We start from the raw sequence: 14,520 nt of genomic DNA, 5'->3' as shown, positions 1-14,520 counted from the left end.
GAGTATACAAAATCCTGTAGGCTATGTTCTCCTTTTGGGTCAGCACTCAGCACCAGCCCCTAAGCTGGGCCTCGGATGGAGATCAGCAGCTGTATTATTTTCCCATAATGGGCTTTTTCTTTCTGGTTTTTTTTTTCCTTTGGGCCAAACTATACTACTGGTGACCTAACTTAAATTTTAAAGTGATTGCTTCCTATCCAAAGGGACCAAATTAAAAAGTTGATGCATTATTACTAAATTTAGATACTAAAAATAGCCTTGGACTAAATTTTAGATACTAAAAATTTATTTTTGCCATTTTCCTTTTTCATTTATTGTTTTGGGAGATGGTAGACTATTGCAGTATTGCAAATAATATTTTCCATTTTGTTGAACTTATTTAGCTTACCTACAATTTTTGAAGTTTTATCATTATTTTTAGGTATAACTGTACTTTTGTCTACCTTATTTTTCAAGCCCAATAAACTAATGAAAATAAGTTCTCCTAAACGAGCACATTACAAAGGTGACAAATAATAAACAACAAAATACCATGTATTACCACCAAAATGTAACACACACATATATGAATTAATATTCATAAAATTGATACATTTTTTTTTCCAGTATTATCTGCATTATACAATCTCTTTCTATTTTCTCTGAATTAGTTTTACTCCAGTATTTGTATATAACTATATGATATAAAATTTTAAATTAATTTAAAATTTGCTTAGGCACCTCAAACTTCCTCCAAGAAATCTATAGTGGTGCACTCTAAAATCCATTTATCCAGTTTAGTATATACTATAATTGTTACTTAAATATCTAGAGAGAGCCAAGTTAGAGTTCAGTGTGAACAATTTTCTCTCTGCTAGTTTCTGTAACTTCAGCCTTTTCTTCCTTATTGATAATGATATATTCTTTGTCATCTGAAGATAGGCATTCAGCTGAAGGATGCACAATTCCATAGCCAAAGCCTGTGGCAGAGTTGCAGTAGGTTTCTACTGTACCATCCTTCATCTCTAAGTCCACATTGCTGAGGACTATTTTGCTACATGGAACTGTGTCACTGCAAGCAAATTTCATGGCCTTCGCGCTCCTTGTAGTTCCACTAACGTTCTTGTAAAAGATCTGGCTTATGTTCACAGCTGATGTCTGACAAAACGAGCACATATATATATATATATATACAAGAAATCAAAATTGTTGGGATTTTGATTAAATGAATAAGTTGATTACATAACAAGAAATCAAATGGTAGATGTTTTATAAGTGAAGAGAGGGAATTTGGAGATTGTTACCTGGTTTTGACACGCACTTGGAGAATCACAGTAGAACTGATCAATAATGATGGGGTTTTCTACATCCTGCATCCTCACATTTTGGTAACGTACACCACGAACATAACCAGAACCTCCCTATAGCAGAACATCAGAGTGAAAGGTATTTATGTTATTCTCATCCCATGGGCATTTAGATATAAGCTAAACTTTTACCATGATAAAATTTATAAAACGGCCAATAAATTAGTATAAACTCTAAATGCAATTTTGCTAGAAATTGTTCTATGAACATGTAGCAGTGTCTAGAGCACTAAAATATCATGTTCTATGTTTGATACCAAAAACAACGCCCAAAATTTTGTTTGAAGCAACATTTCACTTAGATGGGTGTGGAAGTCTCTACAGGTATACTGAAAACCCATTTGATTTTTCCTTAAGGGTCCGTTTGATTGGGGGGATTAAATCTAGCTTTATTGGTATTTTCATCCAATTACCAATAATGGATGTTAAATGATTACCCAGCATGATGTAGAGCATTACCTGCCAAGTCTTAATCCTGAGGCCGTTGGTAGTCTCCTTGAGGAATGCTGTATCCAAGACAACCTTTGTGACTATACCGGTGGAGTTGTCCTTCCCAAGGCTTCCAATGCTAAATAGAAGAATTTTGCACCAATGTAAGTAACAGGCTACAAAAGTTCAGTTACAGTTGTGTATACTAAAGTGCCAACACAATCTTCCATTTTTGCAAGGTCCTTTTGAGATAATGGAACTGCAAAACCGTAATTGGGTAATGTCAAATCAAGATGGTACCTGATTCCATGTCCTGGTCCACAGTAGATTGTCTTCATCTTGATAGCAGAGCTAGCATTGACAATTGAGACGCAATCATCCCCTGGATATTGCATCACAATCGCTCTTTAGTTTCATCTCAATTCTAGTTCTTACTACAAAAAGATGAGACAGGGAAAGATATGGAATTTTAACGAAGGAAAAAAAAAAGGATAAAGTAAGAACCTGTTCCAATTTTGCAGTTTTCCAGAACAACATTAGTTGATTCAGTGATATGGATTCCATCAGTGTTAGGACTGTCTCCAGGAGCTGAGACTTGTACTCCCGAAACACGCACAGAATCAGACCGGGCAATAATGAAATGCATCTGTTGGGCATTCTGGATAGTGAGGCCTTTTACCTTTATAGCTGAGCTTGAATCTATAGTCAGTGCCTGCAATAAATCTTGGGGAGTTAAAATTCTATTTGGTGATCCTAGTCTAATATGGTCAGCATAAAATCTTATCTGGAAACATGGTTTTAACTTGTAACTAAGAGACAGATACTTACTGTTGGTGCCCCTTTGCAAGGCTGTAATAAAAAGAAAAAAAGGGTTAATGTCATTTGTTGAATCAAAATACTTGGCATTAAGAGAAAGTATAGTGTAAGTTCTCAAATATTACGTTTGACTTGTTCTTTTTACAAGATGCTGCCCACCATTTGCTACCTGAGCCATCAATAACTCCACCCCCTTGGAAAAGGACTCCATTCAATTTAGAAAAATCAAGCCATGTTCTTGGGGACTTTGGGTCCCATTTTTTCGGCTCATCTGGTGCTATTATTGTTCCCTCAATCTGTACGCCAAGTCAACCATTATATGATAATGACGACAAAAACTATTAATAATTGTTATAGTTTTTTCAATGACAAGAACAATGATGTATAAAGACTTTATCTACAGAAATATGAATAACCATAAAGGAATATTGATACTTCAGAATTTAAGTGGAGTGAAGACATTACCTGGATAACTAATTTGTCTGAGCATGGCCCGTTGAATTTTGTTGCATTAACTAGATAACGCCCTCCTAAAGGCACCAAAAAAACTGATTGTGGTGTTTTGCAGGCAATGGCCCATGCTTCTACAAAAGCCTGATGGTAAAAACATTAGAGAAGAAGCAAGGCACACCATAACAGCAATAATAAAAGGTTGAACATGTTGAAGTTGGTGAGACCAGACATTAACTCTCACATCCATCTTTAATTATAATCAATCGTTGATCACCATATTATAATTTGCATCAATCATATGATGAGAATGGTATCATAGCAGCTCTTGCCAACTAGTCTAAGCTTGAAATTTAAATATAGGCTTATACAAATATTCCTAAAGAAACACATATTTACCTGGGTATCATCAGAAACTCCATCTCCAACTGCTCCGAAGCTATCCACATTCACAAGAACCTTGCTACCGCGTTCACTTGTCCATGACGGGATTGGTGAAGTTTCCGCCTCATATTCTTCCTCTATATCCAAGTTTTCTAGTTCTTCAAGCAAGTCAATGTTGTCAAATACCATGTTTCCTGCAACTCCATGAGCCACTAACAGCAAACCAAGAAAAGAAAGCAAGAATAATTTATCCATGTTTTTCCCTGTTCTGGCTGTTTTGTAAGATTGATTGATTTGTATAATTTCAATGAATACATCGGCTTATTATTTATATATGTGCAGATTAGTTTAGAAAATGATGGATTTTGTGGGCTATATGGCTTGGCTTGAAAGTAGATGAAGATGTTGCATTCTCTACATGCCGACTCTTAAAGTACAAGATAATTTTCTATTTTTCTAGTTCTTTGCTTTACTCTACAACCAATACTGAAAATTCACCAGTCATAGTGTTTATGGACTCTCTCTCTCTCTCTCTCCATGAGAAATTAATAAAATAATTCTGGAAAGGCAATTACATTTTCTGGAAACCTCAAACTATTGCAATTAAGAAATTGATGTAGACGTACAATGTGTAGTATAGCCATATTTTAATGAACCCCCAGCCCCACTTTTTTTCACCCACGCACTACACACCATAAAAAGAAAGAAGAAAGAAGGACGAAAAGGTCAAGAAGTTAGTTAGACCGAACAGGGCAATCCAAAGTACAAACTGTCCGTTTGGACATGCACGCTTAAACCTTTAAGCAAAAGAAACTCCTCTGTATTAATTCCCTATACAAGATCCAGACTAGATAAACATTTCTAGATTGATGGGAAGATAGCCCCCAAGTTACCATCAACCGCCACAGTCCTCTGCTTTGAGGATCTGTAGTAGGTGCCAAATTTGATCTCTTGGTTCCATCATTAGAGGATGCTAATATTATCAGCTACTTTTTATCTCAATTAAACTGTGGCCAATCTTCCTTGTCACCTTCCTTGCATAAGCACTCTCTCTAATTTGCATTGACGTTTTAAATTCTCCAGTTTCAGAATAGAAATTTGAAGCTTGCAAACAAACTGCAGGATCCTCCGGTTCAAGCTCCATCAAGATTTTTGCTACTCTCCTTCCCACTATCTCATTTCCATGGACCCTACAACTTCGTAACAATGAACTCCACATTACACTATCACCCTTTCCTGGTGCCCGTTGCAGCAACTCTTGAGCTTCATCAAGCAAACCCGCGCGGCCTAACATATCTACCATACATGAAAAATGCTGCCTTTCAGGGCAGATCCCATGTAATGATTTCATTGAATCAAACAGTGATCTTCCTTCTTCCACCAACCCTGAATGGCTGCACCCTGTTAATGCACACAAGAATGCCACTTTATCTGGTTTCAGACCCTTTTTGACCATTGCTTGAAACATTTCAAGACCTTCTCTTCCCATTCCATTCCGGGCATACCCATTAATGATAGATGTGAAACAAATCACATTCGGTGAAGGAATTTTGTCAAAAACCAGACGAGAAAGTTCGACATGACCACATCTTGAATATGCATTGATTAGGGAACATGCAACTGCAGTATCAGATTCAAAACCTGATTTTATTGCACAACAGTGTAGCAATCTGCAGCTAGCCAAGCTTATCGAAGGAGACACTGATAACGCCTTTAGTGTCGTGGAGAAAGTGACTTCATCAAGTTCTACTCCCTCATCAACCATTAAACCAAACATCTCAACCACATCTTCAGTGATGCCACACTGCAACAATGAGGTCATTAAGGAGTTACAACACTCCAATGTTCTCTCCAGAACACTTTCATATACGGCTACCGAACTCTCAATGTCACCACATTTCCCATACATATCTATCAAAGCAGATTGGATATGCTTGCTTCCATGATCAAAGCCTAATTTCAGAACATAAGAGTGAATTTGCTTACCAAATTGAATATTATTGGATCCACTAGACCAATTCAAGAAGCCTACAAATGATCGAATCGAAGGCCTCTTCCCCCAAAACTGCATAATTGAAAATAATTTGAGAGCATCAAACAATAAATCATTATTTGCATAGACTGCAACAATTGAATTCCATGAAATCACATCCTCCACTGGAATACTATCAAATGATTTTTTTGCATCAACTAAACTTCCACAAGCAGAATAAAAATCTACCAAAGCATTAGCTACAAATATATTTGATTCTACCCATCCAACCTTAACAGTGAGGCAATGCAGCTGCCTTCCTTCATCTAAAAGTTTCTGGTTACTGCATCCACGAAATAAATAACAAAAGGTAAGACCATTTGGCTCCACACCATCGAATCCCATTTTAGAGAACAACTCTAATAACTTATCTGATCGACCTGGACCACCAGGTTCACAATACCCACGTAATACCAAATTCCATACGGCCAAATTTCGCTCCGGCAACTCATTGAACAACTTGAAAGCTACATCATCATGCCCCATATGCATATAAAGGTCAACAAGCGAACTTCCAACAAACAAATTCAAGCTAAATCCAATTGTAATCACCCTGCAGTGAACTTGAATTCCTTCTCCATAAAACCCTGCATCACTACAAAAACCCAAAACAGAGGAAAATGTGGATGGGCTTTCTCTTATTCCTTCTTGAACCATTTCAGCATAGAGGTAAAGAGCCTGTTTTGGAAACCCACATCTGGCATTACCAGAAATCAGCAAATTATAGGTAACAACATCACAAAGTGGCATTTCAGCAAACACCTTGAGGGCAGAGTTTAACTGCCCAGATTTGATTAGGCTTTCTATTATTCGGTTTTTGGAGTAAACACCCTCATGAGCATTGCTTTCACAGTATGAGTCCAACACCAGAGAAGGGGTTGATGAAAGTACTGGTATGTGATATTTAGGTGTAGAGGTTGCTATGCTTCGTACAAAGGATAGGAGTTTAGTGCTTTGCATGGCCCATGAGACCATTTTACGTAAAATGGGAATATCCGGACAAATAATATACTGGTAGAGAAGAATTATGGAACACGAATATCATCCTCACAGAATAACGAGACCTTAAGCACCTAAAACCCTCAAAATGATGTTTATGCCAATTGATTTTGATGGGTACCATGAATTAAATATTAACTTTGGACCCAATGTACAGGATATCCTAAGTAATGTTTTTAACAAGTCAAAACTCGAAACAGCTCACAAAACGACCTTTCGGCTTTTGCTAAAAAAAAAAGGACCTTTCGGCTTTTGTCTTGTTCAACCCAAACTAGCACATGAAGGAGTAAACTTTCTGACATATATGGGAACTTGCAGCATCCTACAGCGCCTATATAAATACCCATTTTTGTTTACTTTCACATTAATTTTAACCACATTGCTAACCCACATCGCTAGCATTTACACGCATAATTACAAGACACATTATTATGCAAAATTTTGGGTAAAATGTCAAGATAGAATTCCAACTAAATAACCCAATTCCCAACCACTCTCTTCTTGCCCTATAATGAGGGAGTTTATGTATGAAAACCTGTTTCAATCTTCAATTGACAAATTATCTAAGGATAATACATACACATTTGTACATAACACAATAAAATTCAAGAGAAAAAAATGACAGACTTTGAGAAATTGGGCAGCAGTTTCTTGACATAACATACACCTGAATTTTACATATTGATGACTTGCTCTGAATAGGTAGGACCACAAATGAACAATCAGCAGACCACAAAGTCCATACAGGTAGATGTTTTACAACTAGATTGGTATTGACACAAATGATTCACATGCACCAGAAGATCACAAACAAACAAGAAATGTTCAAATAAGCACTCATATCAATAACATGTAGATGCAATAGCTTCCAAAAGGGAGGCTACAAACCGCATCTGGGTTTCTTCATCGATTCTTGAAAATAGAGGCACATGGACAAATAAAGATTTGTGACCCTTCTGTTCCGCAAAACGGAGAGAATGATAATATACATAATTGCACACAAAACGGCCGGCATCATCTGAAATTGTCACATCAAAGTCCTTCTTCTTCAATAACTTCAGGATTTCCTCAATGCAGCAAGAAGTCTTCAACAATCAAATAATGAAAAGTTAAAACACAAACACAGGAAAAAAAATGGAGAGACAGAGCAGAAGCATGACAAACAAAAAGTTGAATGTTTTCAAATACTCATCACAATTTTATGGTAATTATAATTATTGGTGTCTAGTTTGCAACTGAAATGATATAGCCGGTTTGACATTGAAACTTCCTGTAGGAATTGGCAGTGCCCCCTGCTTAGTTCAATTAGCCTAGTACTTATCAAATAGGTCAATTAATCTTTTGCAAATCTACAAACTCAACCATCATAGCCACAACTCTCCAATTCCCATGGGTTGCAAAACTGACAGTCTTAAACTACATATGGTCCACCACCCGAGAAAATAAGATAAATATTGAAAATTCTATTCTCCAACATTTGGTTTGTTATTGATAATGAGAAAAGGAGAGTTTGAGAAAAAAGTCACATTCTCCTCTCAGACCCACCAAAACTTTCTCAATAATTGTTAAGATTTAGAAAGCAACTGCAGGGGATGATGAAAAGAAGAGCCTCAAAAAAGGGCATCCCATTGACCCCTTTACGGCAGGTTTATGGAAGAAAAGATGCTAGAATTTCACTCTCTCTCTCTCTCTCTCTCATGGAATCACTCAGAGAAACCAGTGTGTGTTATGCCTTGATGAAGGTGACAGTCAGAATCATCTGTTCTTAGCTTGCAACTTCACATAAAGGAAATGGAAATACCTTTCTAATGATTGCAAGATGCCTTGGAGTTATAGGGATTGCAATGGTTGGATTTATTAAATGGTGCAGCATCAGAAAATTAATCTCCCATAAAATGGTACATATTGAAGCTATTACTGAAGCTCCTGGCAGATTACTGAAGCTATTTTTAGTATTGCATAAATTGCACATATTGTGTTTGGTTTCCCCCTTTAAAAAATATATATATATATATATATATCATGTAGAATGTGCACAAATCAAGTGTAGCAAAAAGTATGTTTACTTAAATTACAATTTACATTCCATATAGTCTATGTTAAACCTGTTCAATTTAAGCCTTTTCAGTTTCATTAGATAACTTAAAAGCTTTGGATCTCCATGAGTGTTAAATTGAAACCAAAACAGATTGTGTAGCTGTGAAATGATCCTCATGTTTTATATGCAAGTATGACTGCTAGCTATTTAGCGGGGAAAACAAAGGGAAGAGAGAGAGAGAGAATGACAGTGCTTTCTCACTATCTATACTTTAAAAGGCTTTTCTAGGATCTCCATGAGAGTTGCAAATTGAAACCAAAACAGATGGTGTAGCTGTGAATGACCCTCGCATTTATGTGCCAGTATGGTAGTACTATCTCATTCTGAATTCTAGTTAGCTCAACTAATAAATTATCTTGTCGTTGAATAAAGAATCTAGGGTTTAATCCCCACCTACACCAAAAATCAAATGGTGTGTTGGCCTTATAATAAAGAGCAATCATCATGGAGCAGGTGTTGTAGGTTGAAATTCTATCTAATCTATCCAAAAACAAATGGCAGTACCATCAAGACTCTCCATTATGATAAGTATCATAGTGCCCTAAGTCCTTTCTAATTTATCCTGTGCAGTGCACTGCTTAACTTTATAGAGCCTAAGGAATCTATGTTGCCTATCTAACAGTTAACACCTGAGATATAATATCAATCCCAGGACTAAATAGTTACGAACGGTTAGCTCTTTTTTTTTTCTTTTTTTTTTTAAGTGCTTTTCATCAAAAGGGATCAAGTTAAGACACTCATTTACAGTAAAATTTAAACACAACATTTATGCGTTTGAGTATAACCCTATAAAAAATGATCTAGAATTTCCATCTCCAATGCTTTTTTCTTTTCTTCTCTTTCCTTTTTTTTGGGGAGGGGGTGGGGTAAGAGGATGAAACTGAAACTTAATGCAATGAATTGAAACATATCATAGATTTACTGCTACTTACAGAAAATAATTTCCCAATAACTCTTCATAATGTTCAATATTCAGCAAACTTTTTTTCTCAAGCTAAGTGAAGATGCCAAGGATCAAACTGTTGAGATATACCCACCACAAGGGTGGATGTGCGGATAGGCCAAAGGAAAATCGACAACGTTTAGCATAAACATAAATTTAACATTTAATTTCCTCTCCCCAGTATGTAAAGCAGTGAACCAATACTGTGCCAATGTTGTTACTAAGAAAAACTCATTCTATATTAATTCTATCTAACAAACGATGAATGCTAAGATACATATTTAAATCAGAACATAAAGTACCTCTCTTGCTCGAGTAGTTCCTCCGTCTTCAGATACTATACGAACTTGCTGCAGAAAAGTACAACAAAAAACATAACAGAGAGGATAAAGAGACAAAAAATAAATAAATATATAAATTGCTACAATGGCATCAATGAAACAGCTCTGAAACAAAGAACCATGTGCACCTGAGGTTGCCATCCAAGCTCATCTGGACAACGAAAAGTGGCTTCATTTACTGCCTGCTGCTCAATGGCAAATTTTGGAGCCCCACTATTCACCCCCAAGTGTAGCTGAAGAAGCAATGAAGATAAAATATCTTTTAAATAGCAAAGCTCAATCCAGGAAACATTGAAGATTGCACTAACATAGGCTTCTGCTTAATCAGAATCCTTTTTAACTTATCTTTGCAAACTGTTTGCAGTATCATAAAATGCCCTATTAATTATGGTTGAAAATTTTGTGTCTCCATAGGAAAGCAATATAAAGTGGCAATGATTTAGGGTGAGGGCAAAAGAAAAGTTACACAGATATCAATGTGATCAATATTTTCAACCATGTGAGACTGCAAATGCAATGAAGTGGCTAGGTCCAAGTATCAAATATTGAAAATGCTGCATTTAACTTTGAGAAGGGTCAGCAGATAAACAATAAACAAACAAACAAACAAAAAGCCAAGGATATGTGGTAATGACAGGTAAAACTTTGCTCCTTCCTTCAGCGCCAGTGTCCTAAGTATGCTAGACTTCAGATACCCCATATAAATGAACAATTAAGGGGGTACATTATGGTTGTTTTAAACTAATAAATGCCTATTTTTATTAAAACAACTTCTTAATACCAACTCTTATACCATATTAGTTCATTTAAATAGGGAAAAGGTTTAGCTCCAAATTGGTTTGGAACTATCTTCCTTCAACCCACTGTGTCAATTGAAGAGACCATCCCATGTATAGTTTTAGTCACATGGCTTTTTCAATGAAAAATGTAACTTTGTTAAATAATACACATGAATATTCTTATAAATTGCCACATAGTTGGTTGGAGGAGATAGCTCCAAATGAGTTTGGAGCTAAACTTTGTCCTTTGGGTAGAAGTATTTGAATAGGAATGATTTAGGTTTCAGTTTTTCTGTTTAAACAACTTAAATAAAGTATCAAAAGACAATTTATTTCTCTTGATAAAATTTTTGAATTGGACTTGCGTGTTATTAATATGTGGACGTGGATTTAAATGATTAGGTGTGAGATGTTATTTCCAAATCCATAACATCTCAAGTACATTTGTCAGAGCAAAATCATCATATGTTGTTAAATTTCATATCAATTAATTTGCAATAGCAATTTTTCTTTGATCTCTTGATTTTAAATCCTCAAATCCAAAAGCAAACTATAGCAATTGAACATAGTAAATATGAAGTAATCAAATAACTCAAAAATAATTAGAGACCAAGGGCACTGTATGGTGATGATAAAACTTAACAATTCTAAATTTTTTGGAGATACCTTTCCATGATACATTTTAGTTTAAAAACTTGGATCAATGATAAATCATATCTATTAATTCTTTTCACGAATTTTGCAAGTCTATATCTATGCAGACTTTTCAGGTCAGCCTAACAACTAATCCATTGCTGAGGCATCCTAAGACCTCTTTGGAAATTCTGTTTTTTAACCAATAAGTCCCACTACCCTTATTCAGTATTACTGAAGTAGTGAATCCAACTTGTGGGCCCTGAAAGCTGTTCTTGAACAATCAATTAACCTTGGAAATCAATGTACAAAAGAAATTAATTTCTTCTAGATAAATTTCCAAAATTACAACTGATTTATAAAATCATACGGAGCTGCATAATAAAAAGTAACAACTAACCCATATGATTTGCTTGTGGCTTGAAATATCTGTTTTTGAGATGCATGATTCCAAGGTCTGGTAAAGCAGGGGCAATGCACCATCTCCAGCAGTCTCAAGTATGGTGCAACTCCCAAGAGTAGCACCAGGTGGCAACCCTCTCTTTTCAACGAAATCCTTCAGATTGCTAACAATTGTTTCTGTAGGATTTTCAGCAACCCCTTGGAACTTCTTAAATCCAGTTACATGAATGGTGACTGCCTTGGGTCCTTCAGATCCCATATCCACGTTTTGGACACGAATACAGTTCCCTATTTTTATCAGCACTGTTACAAAAGCCTCTGTGTGCACCAACCCCTGTAAAAGCCAACCCAGATCATGATCACTTTTAGAGAAAAATATGCAAAAACAATGCACTATCACTGGATTTCTGATAATATGCAGAAGCAAAATTTGCATCAATAAACCTCCAGACATATAAATTTAAACATTATCCCTCTACTATGAGATTAATAGATAGAATAAATGCCCAATACCCAAAGTTGGTCCTACCAAGCAGATCTTTGAAAAGATAAACTCCCAATCACCAAAGACATTTGCATGAAGTAACCATTCTCAAGACTTAAACCACCATTGCTTGCTCAAGACGGTTCCTATTGCACTAGACAATGAAAGCATATTGACAACCACACCCGCGGCCGCCGCCGGGGGGGGGGGGGGGGGGGCGCTAAATTCCTCCAACCTTATCACGAAATTGAATAAGGGATAGAATAGACATTTAATGATAAACAATGAAGTCCTTATAGAGGCATTTGCATTTAACAAAAAAAAAAAAATTCCTATTTCTTAAAGCCATTGAATCATACATTATTTCACATTTCCTGTTAATAATATATTCCTTAATAGCATTGACTGGTTCTAGACTTCTAGTTCATCATACACACAAAAACTTGTCAGATAGTAAATCATGTAGGCCAGTACAAACGCATATAAATGGAACATCTACTTCAATTCTGTTCATGCTTATATGTATTTTGATATTCAAACCCCTTGAACATTCACCCATTAGGGAATCCAAGCTTGCAAATTCACACATAGTTCTTACACGAAAAAAAAAAAAAAAAAAAACCCGGATATCATCTACTTGAAGAGTTCTGAACATACTACTTCTACTTGGATTATGAGAAACCAAAACATAGGCAGCCTACGACATCTGTTAGTATGATAGTTAATTGGTTCAATTCATGTTTTTGAGATAAATGGTTATTTAACATGGTATTAAAAAGTAGGTGGTCCTGACTTTGAACCCATCCACGTGAGGGAGTTTCGACCCAACGTGAGGGACACGATAATTAGCTTTTGGGACAAGTGATAGTTTTATCGCAAGATCACCCATGAAAATCTAGTCATTAGTATCAACTACTGAGGTTTTTAAAGGCTCAATTTGACTGAAAAAATAACATTTCATTTTCCTTCAAGAAAAGGAACATATGCGCGCGCGCGCGCGCATAAAGAGAGATACCTCGTAAAAAGATAAAATTCATAATTCTTTAAATAAACAGATTGAAATTTAGGATTTAAAATTCAAAAAACCACAAAAGAAAGAAAGAAAAAAGAAAAAGAAAAAAAAAAGAAGAAGATTAATATTAATTCAGCAATAAAAGGAAGTGAAAGGCTATGATTGTAAATAAGAAAGGGGAAGATTGAGAAATACGGTACCCTTAGACCCTTGCTCGCGGTGGTTTCAGGTGGAGGAGAACACAACAGAAACAGACCAGCTTTATTGGGTATTAATGGCCATTTTTTTGGCCTACATATTTATTTAATTATGGCTGAGCGTTTAGTAAAATGCCATTGGGAGGTCCGTATATTGCGAAAGTGCCACTGCATTCTGATCGTCGTCTTCTTCTTGTTTATTAGCGCAACAAAGGAGTCACCCCCGCGAAGCAGACACGTCATCAGTCTTGGCTTTACTGGTGACGTGGCAGAATTTCATTGGATGGAAACATCTTGGTATTTGCCTCTTTTTGTTTTTGTTTTTTTCACATATATTATTTGCTGGCTGTTGTACTATAAATAACTCAAGTCAAACCGAGTACAAATGTAAGATTATTCATTTAATTTTAAAACAAATATTTAGATTATATATTCAAAATTGATTTTATTTATTTATTTATTAAAGGTCAAAATCTATAACCATTTCATGAGTAATATGTGCTAATAAACTAAATTATAGTTGAAATTATATTATATGAGTTAATTAGGTGTGCGTTTGGATGTTGATTAAAATTATAAATTATTTCACTATTCAGCTTATTTTTACTACTATTCATAAACTTCACTGCACTTTTTGGCACTATTCATAAACCCCACTGTATTATTTCAACTAACTTTTACTTTTATCTGCAGTCTTTCAGTAATAAGTTTTCATTTTCAACAAAATAAACGGTATTTAAATAGACCCTAGGTAAATTTATTTTTGTTTACAAATTTATAAAATTAGATTTATCAAACTTGTATTGTTAACATTATGTATAATTTTTACAATGAAATGGACTATTTATGTTATTAATAAATTACAAATAATAATTTAACTTATTCACAAATTCAAACAATCCAATCACAAGACCATCTAAGTATATTTTAGTCGTATGTACATATAAATATTATATATTACTTAAATCGAGTCTTATATTTACAAGCTTGTTCACAAACACATTAATATAATTAAGCTTAAGTTGTTAATAATTGAGCCTAAACATGAGCTTGAGCTTAGCTTGTTTATTCAAAATGACGAACATAAACATTTTCTCAAAACAAACTCAAGTTATTTAAATTGCTTGATTTATTTACAGCCTTATTTGATAATAGGAAAAAAGTTGTAACCTTTT

At 35.2% G+C, this 14,520-nt stretch overlaps 3 protein-coding genes across 3 annotated transcripts; all 3 read right to left on the bottom strand.

Annotated features, from left to right (window-relative positions):
* Positions 1-566: 566 nt before the first annotated feature.
* On the bottom strand, positions 567-3,968 carry LOC115982546 (probable polygalacturonase At1g80170). The gene is made up of 9 exons (XM_031105174.1): positions 3,441-3,968; positions 3,057-3,185; positions 2,717-2,887; positions 2,604-2,624; positions 2,280-2,487; positions 2,076-2,157; positions 1,806-1,914; positions 1,284-1,400; positions 567-1,137 (listed from the first exon to the last, which is right to left on the bottom strand). The coding sequence occupies exons 1-9, from the start codon at positions 3,678-3,680 to the stop codon at positions 823-825; spliced, it is 1,392 nt and encodes a 463-aa protein (XP_030961034.1). The 5' UTR covers positions 3,681-3,968; the 3' UTR covers positions 567-822.
* Positions 3,969-4,092: 124 nt separating this feature from the next.
* Positions 4,093-6,945, bottom strand: LOC115982545 (putative pentatricopeptide repeat-containing protein At3g05240). Its single transcript, XM_031105173.1, has one exon. It carries the CDS (start codon positions 6,430-6,432, stop codon positions 4,408-4,410), a length of 2,025 nt encoding a protein of 674 aa, XP_030961033.1. The 5' UTR covers positions 6,433-6,945; the 3' UTR covers positions 4,093-4,407.
* Positions 6,946-7,043: 98 nt separating this feature from the next.
* Positions 7,044-13,455, bottom strand: LOC115982547 (pyrrolidone-carboxylate peptidase). The gene is made up of 5 exons (XM_031105175.1): positions 13,349-13,455; positions 11,651-11,986; positions 9,967-10,071; positions 9,800-9,847; positions 7,044-7,541 (listed from the first exon to the last, which is right to left on the bottom strand). Exons 2-5 carry the CDS (start codon positions 11,909-11,911, stop codon positions 7,299-7,301), a joined length of 657 nt encoding a protein of 218 aa, XP_030961035.1. The 5' UTR covers positions 11,912-11,986; positions 13,349-13,455; the 3' UTR covers positions 7,044-7,298.
* Between the last annotated feature and the right edge of the window lie 1,065 nt (positions 13,456-14,520).

This window comes from Quercus lobata, chromosome 3 (genome assembly GCF_001633185.2).
Source record: "Quercus lobata isolate SW786 chromosome 3, ValleyOak3.0 Primary Assembly, whole genome shotgun sequence".
Lineage (NCBI taxonomy): Eukaryota > Viridiplantae > Streptophyta > Magnoliopsida > Fagales > Fagaceae > Quercus > Quercus lobata.
The sequence above is the reverse complement of the archived record's forward strand: the minus strand, read 5'-3'. Positions and strand labels throughout refer to the sequence as shown.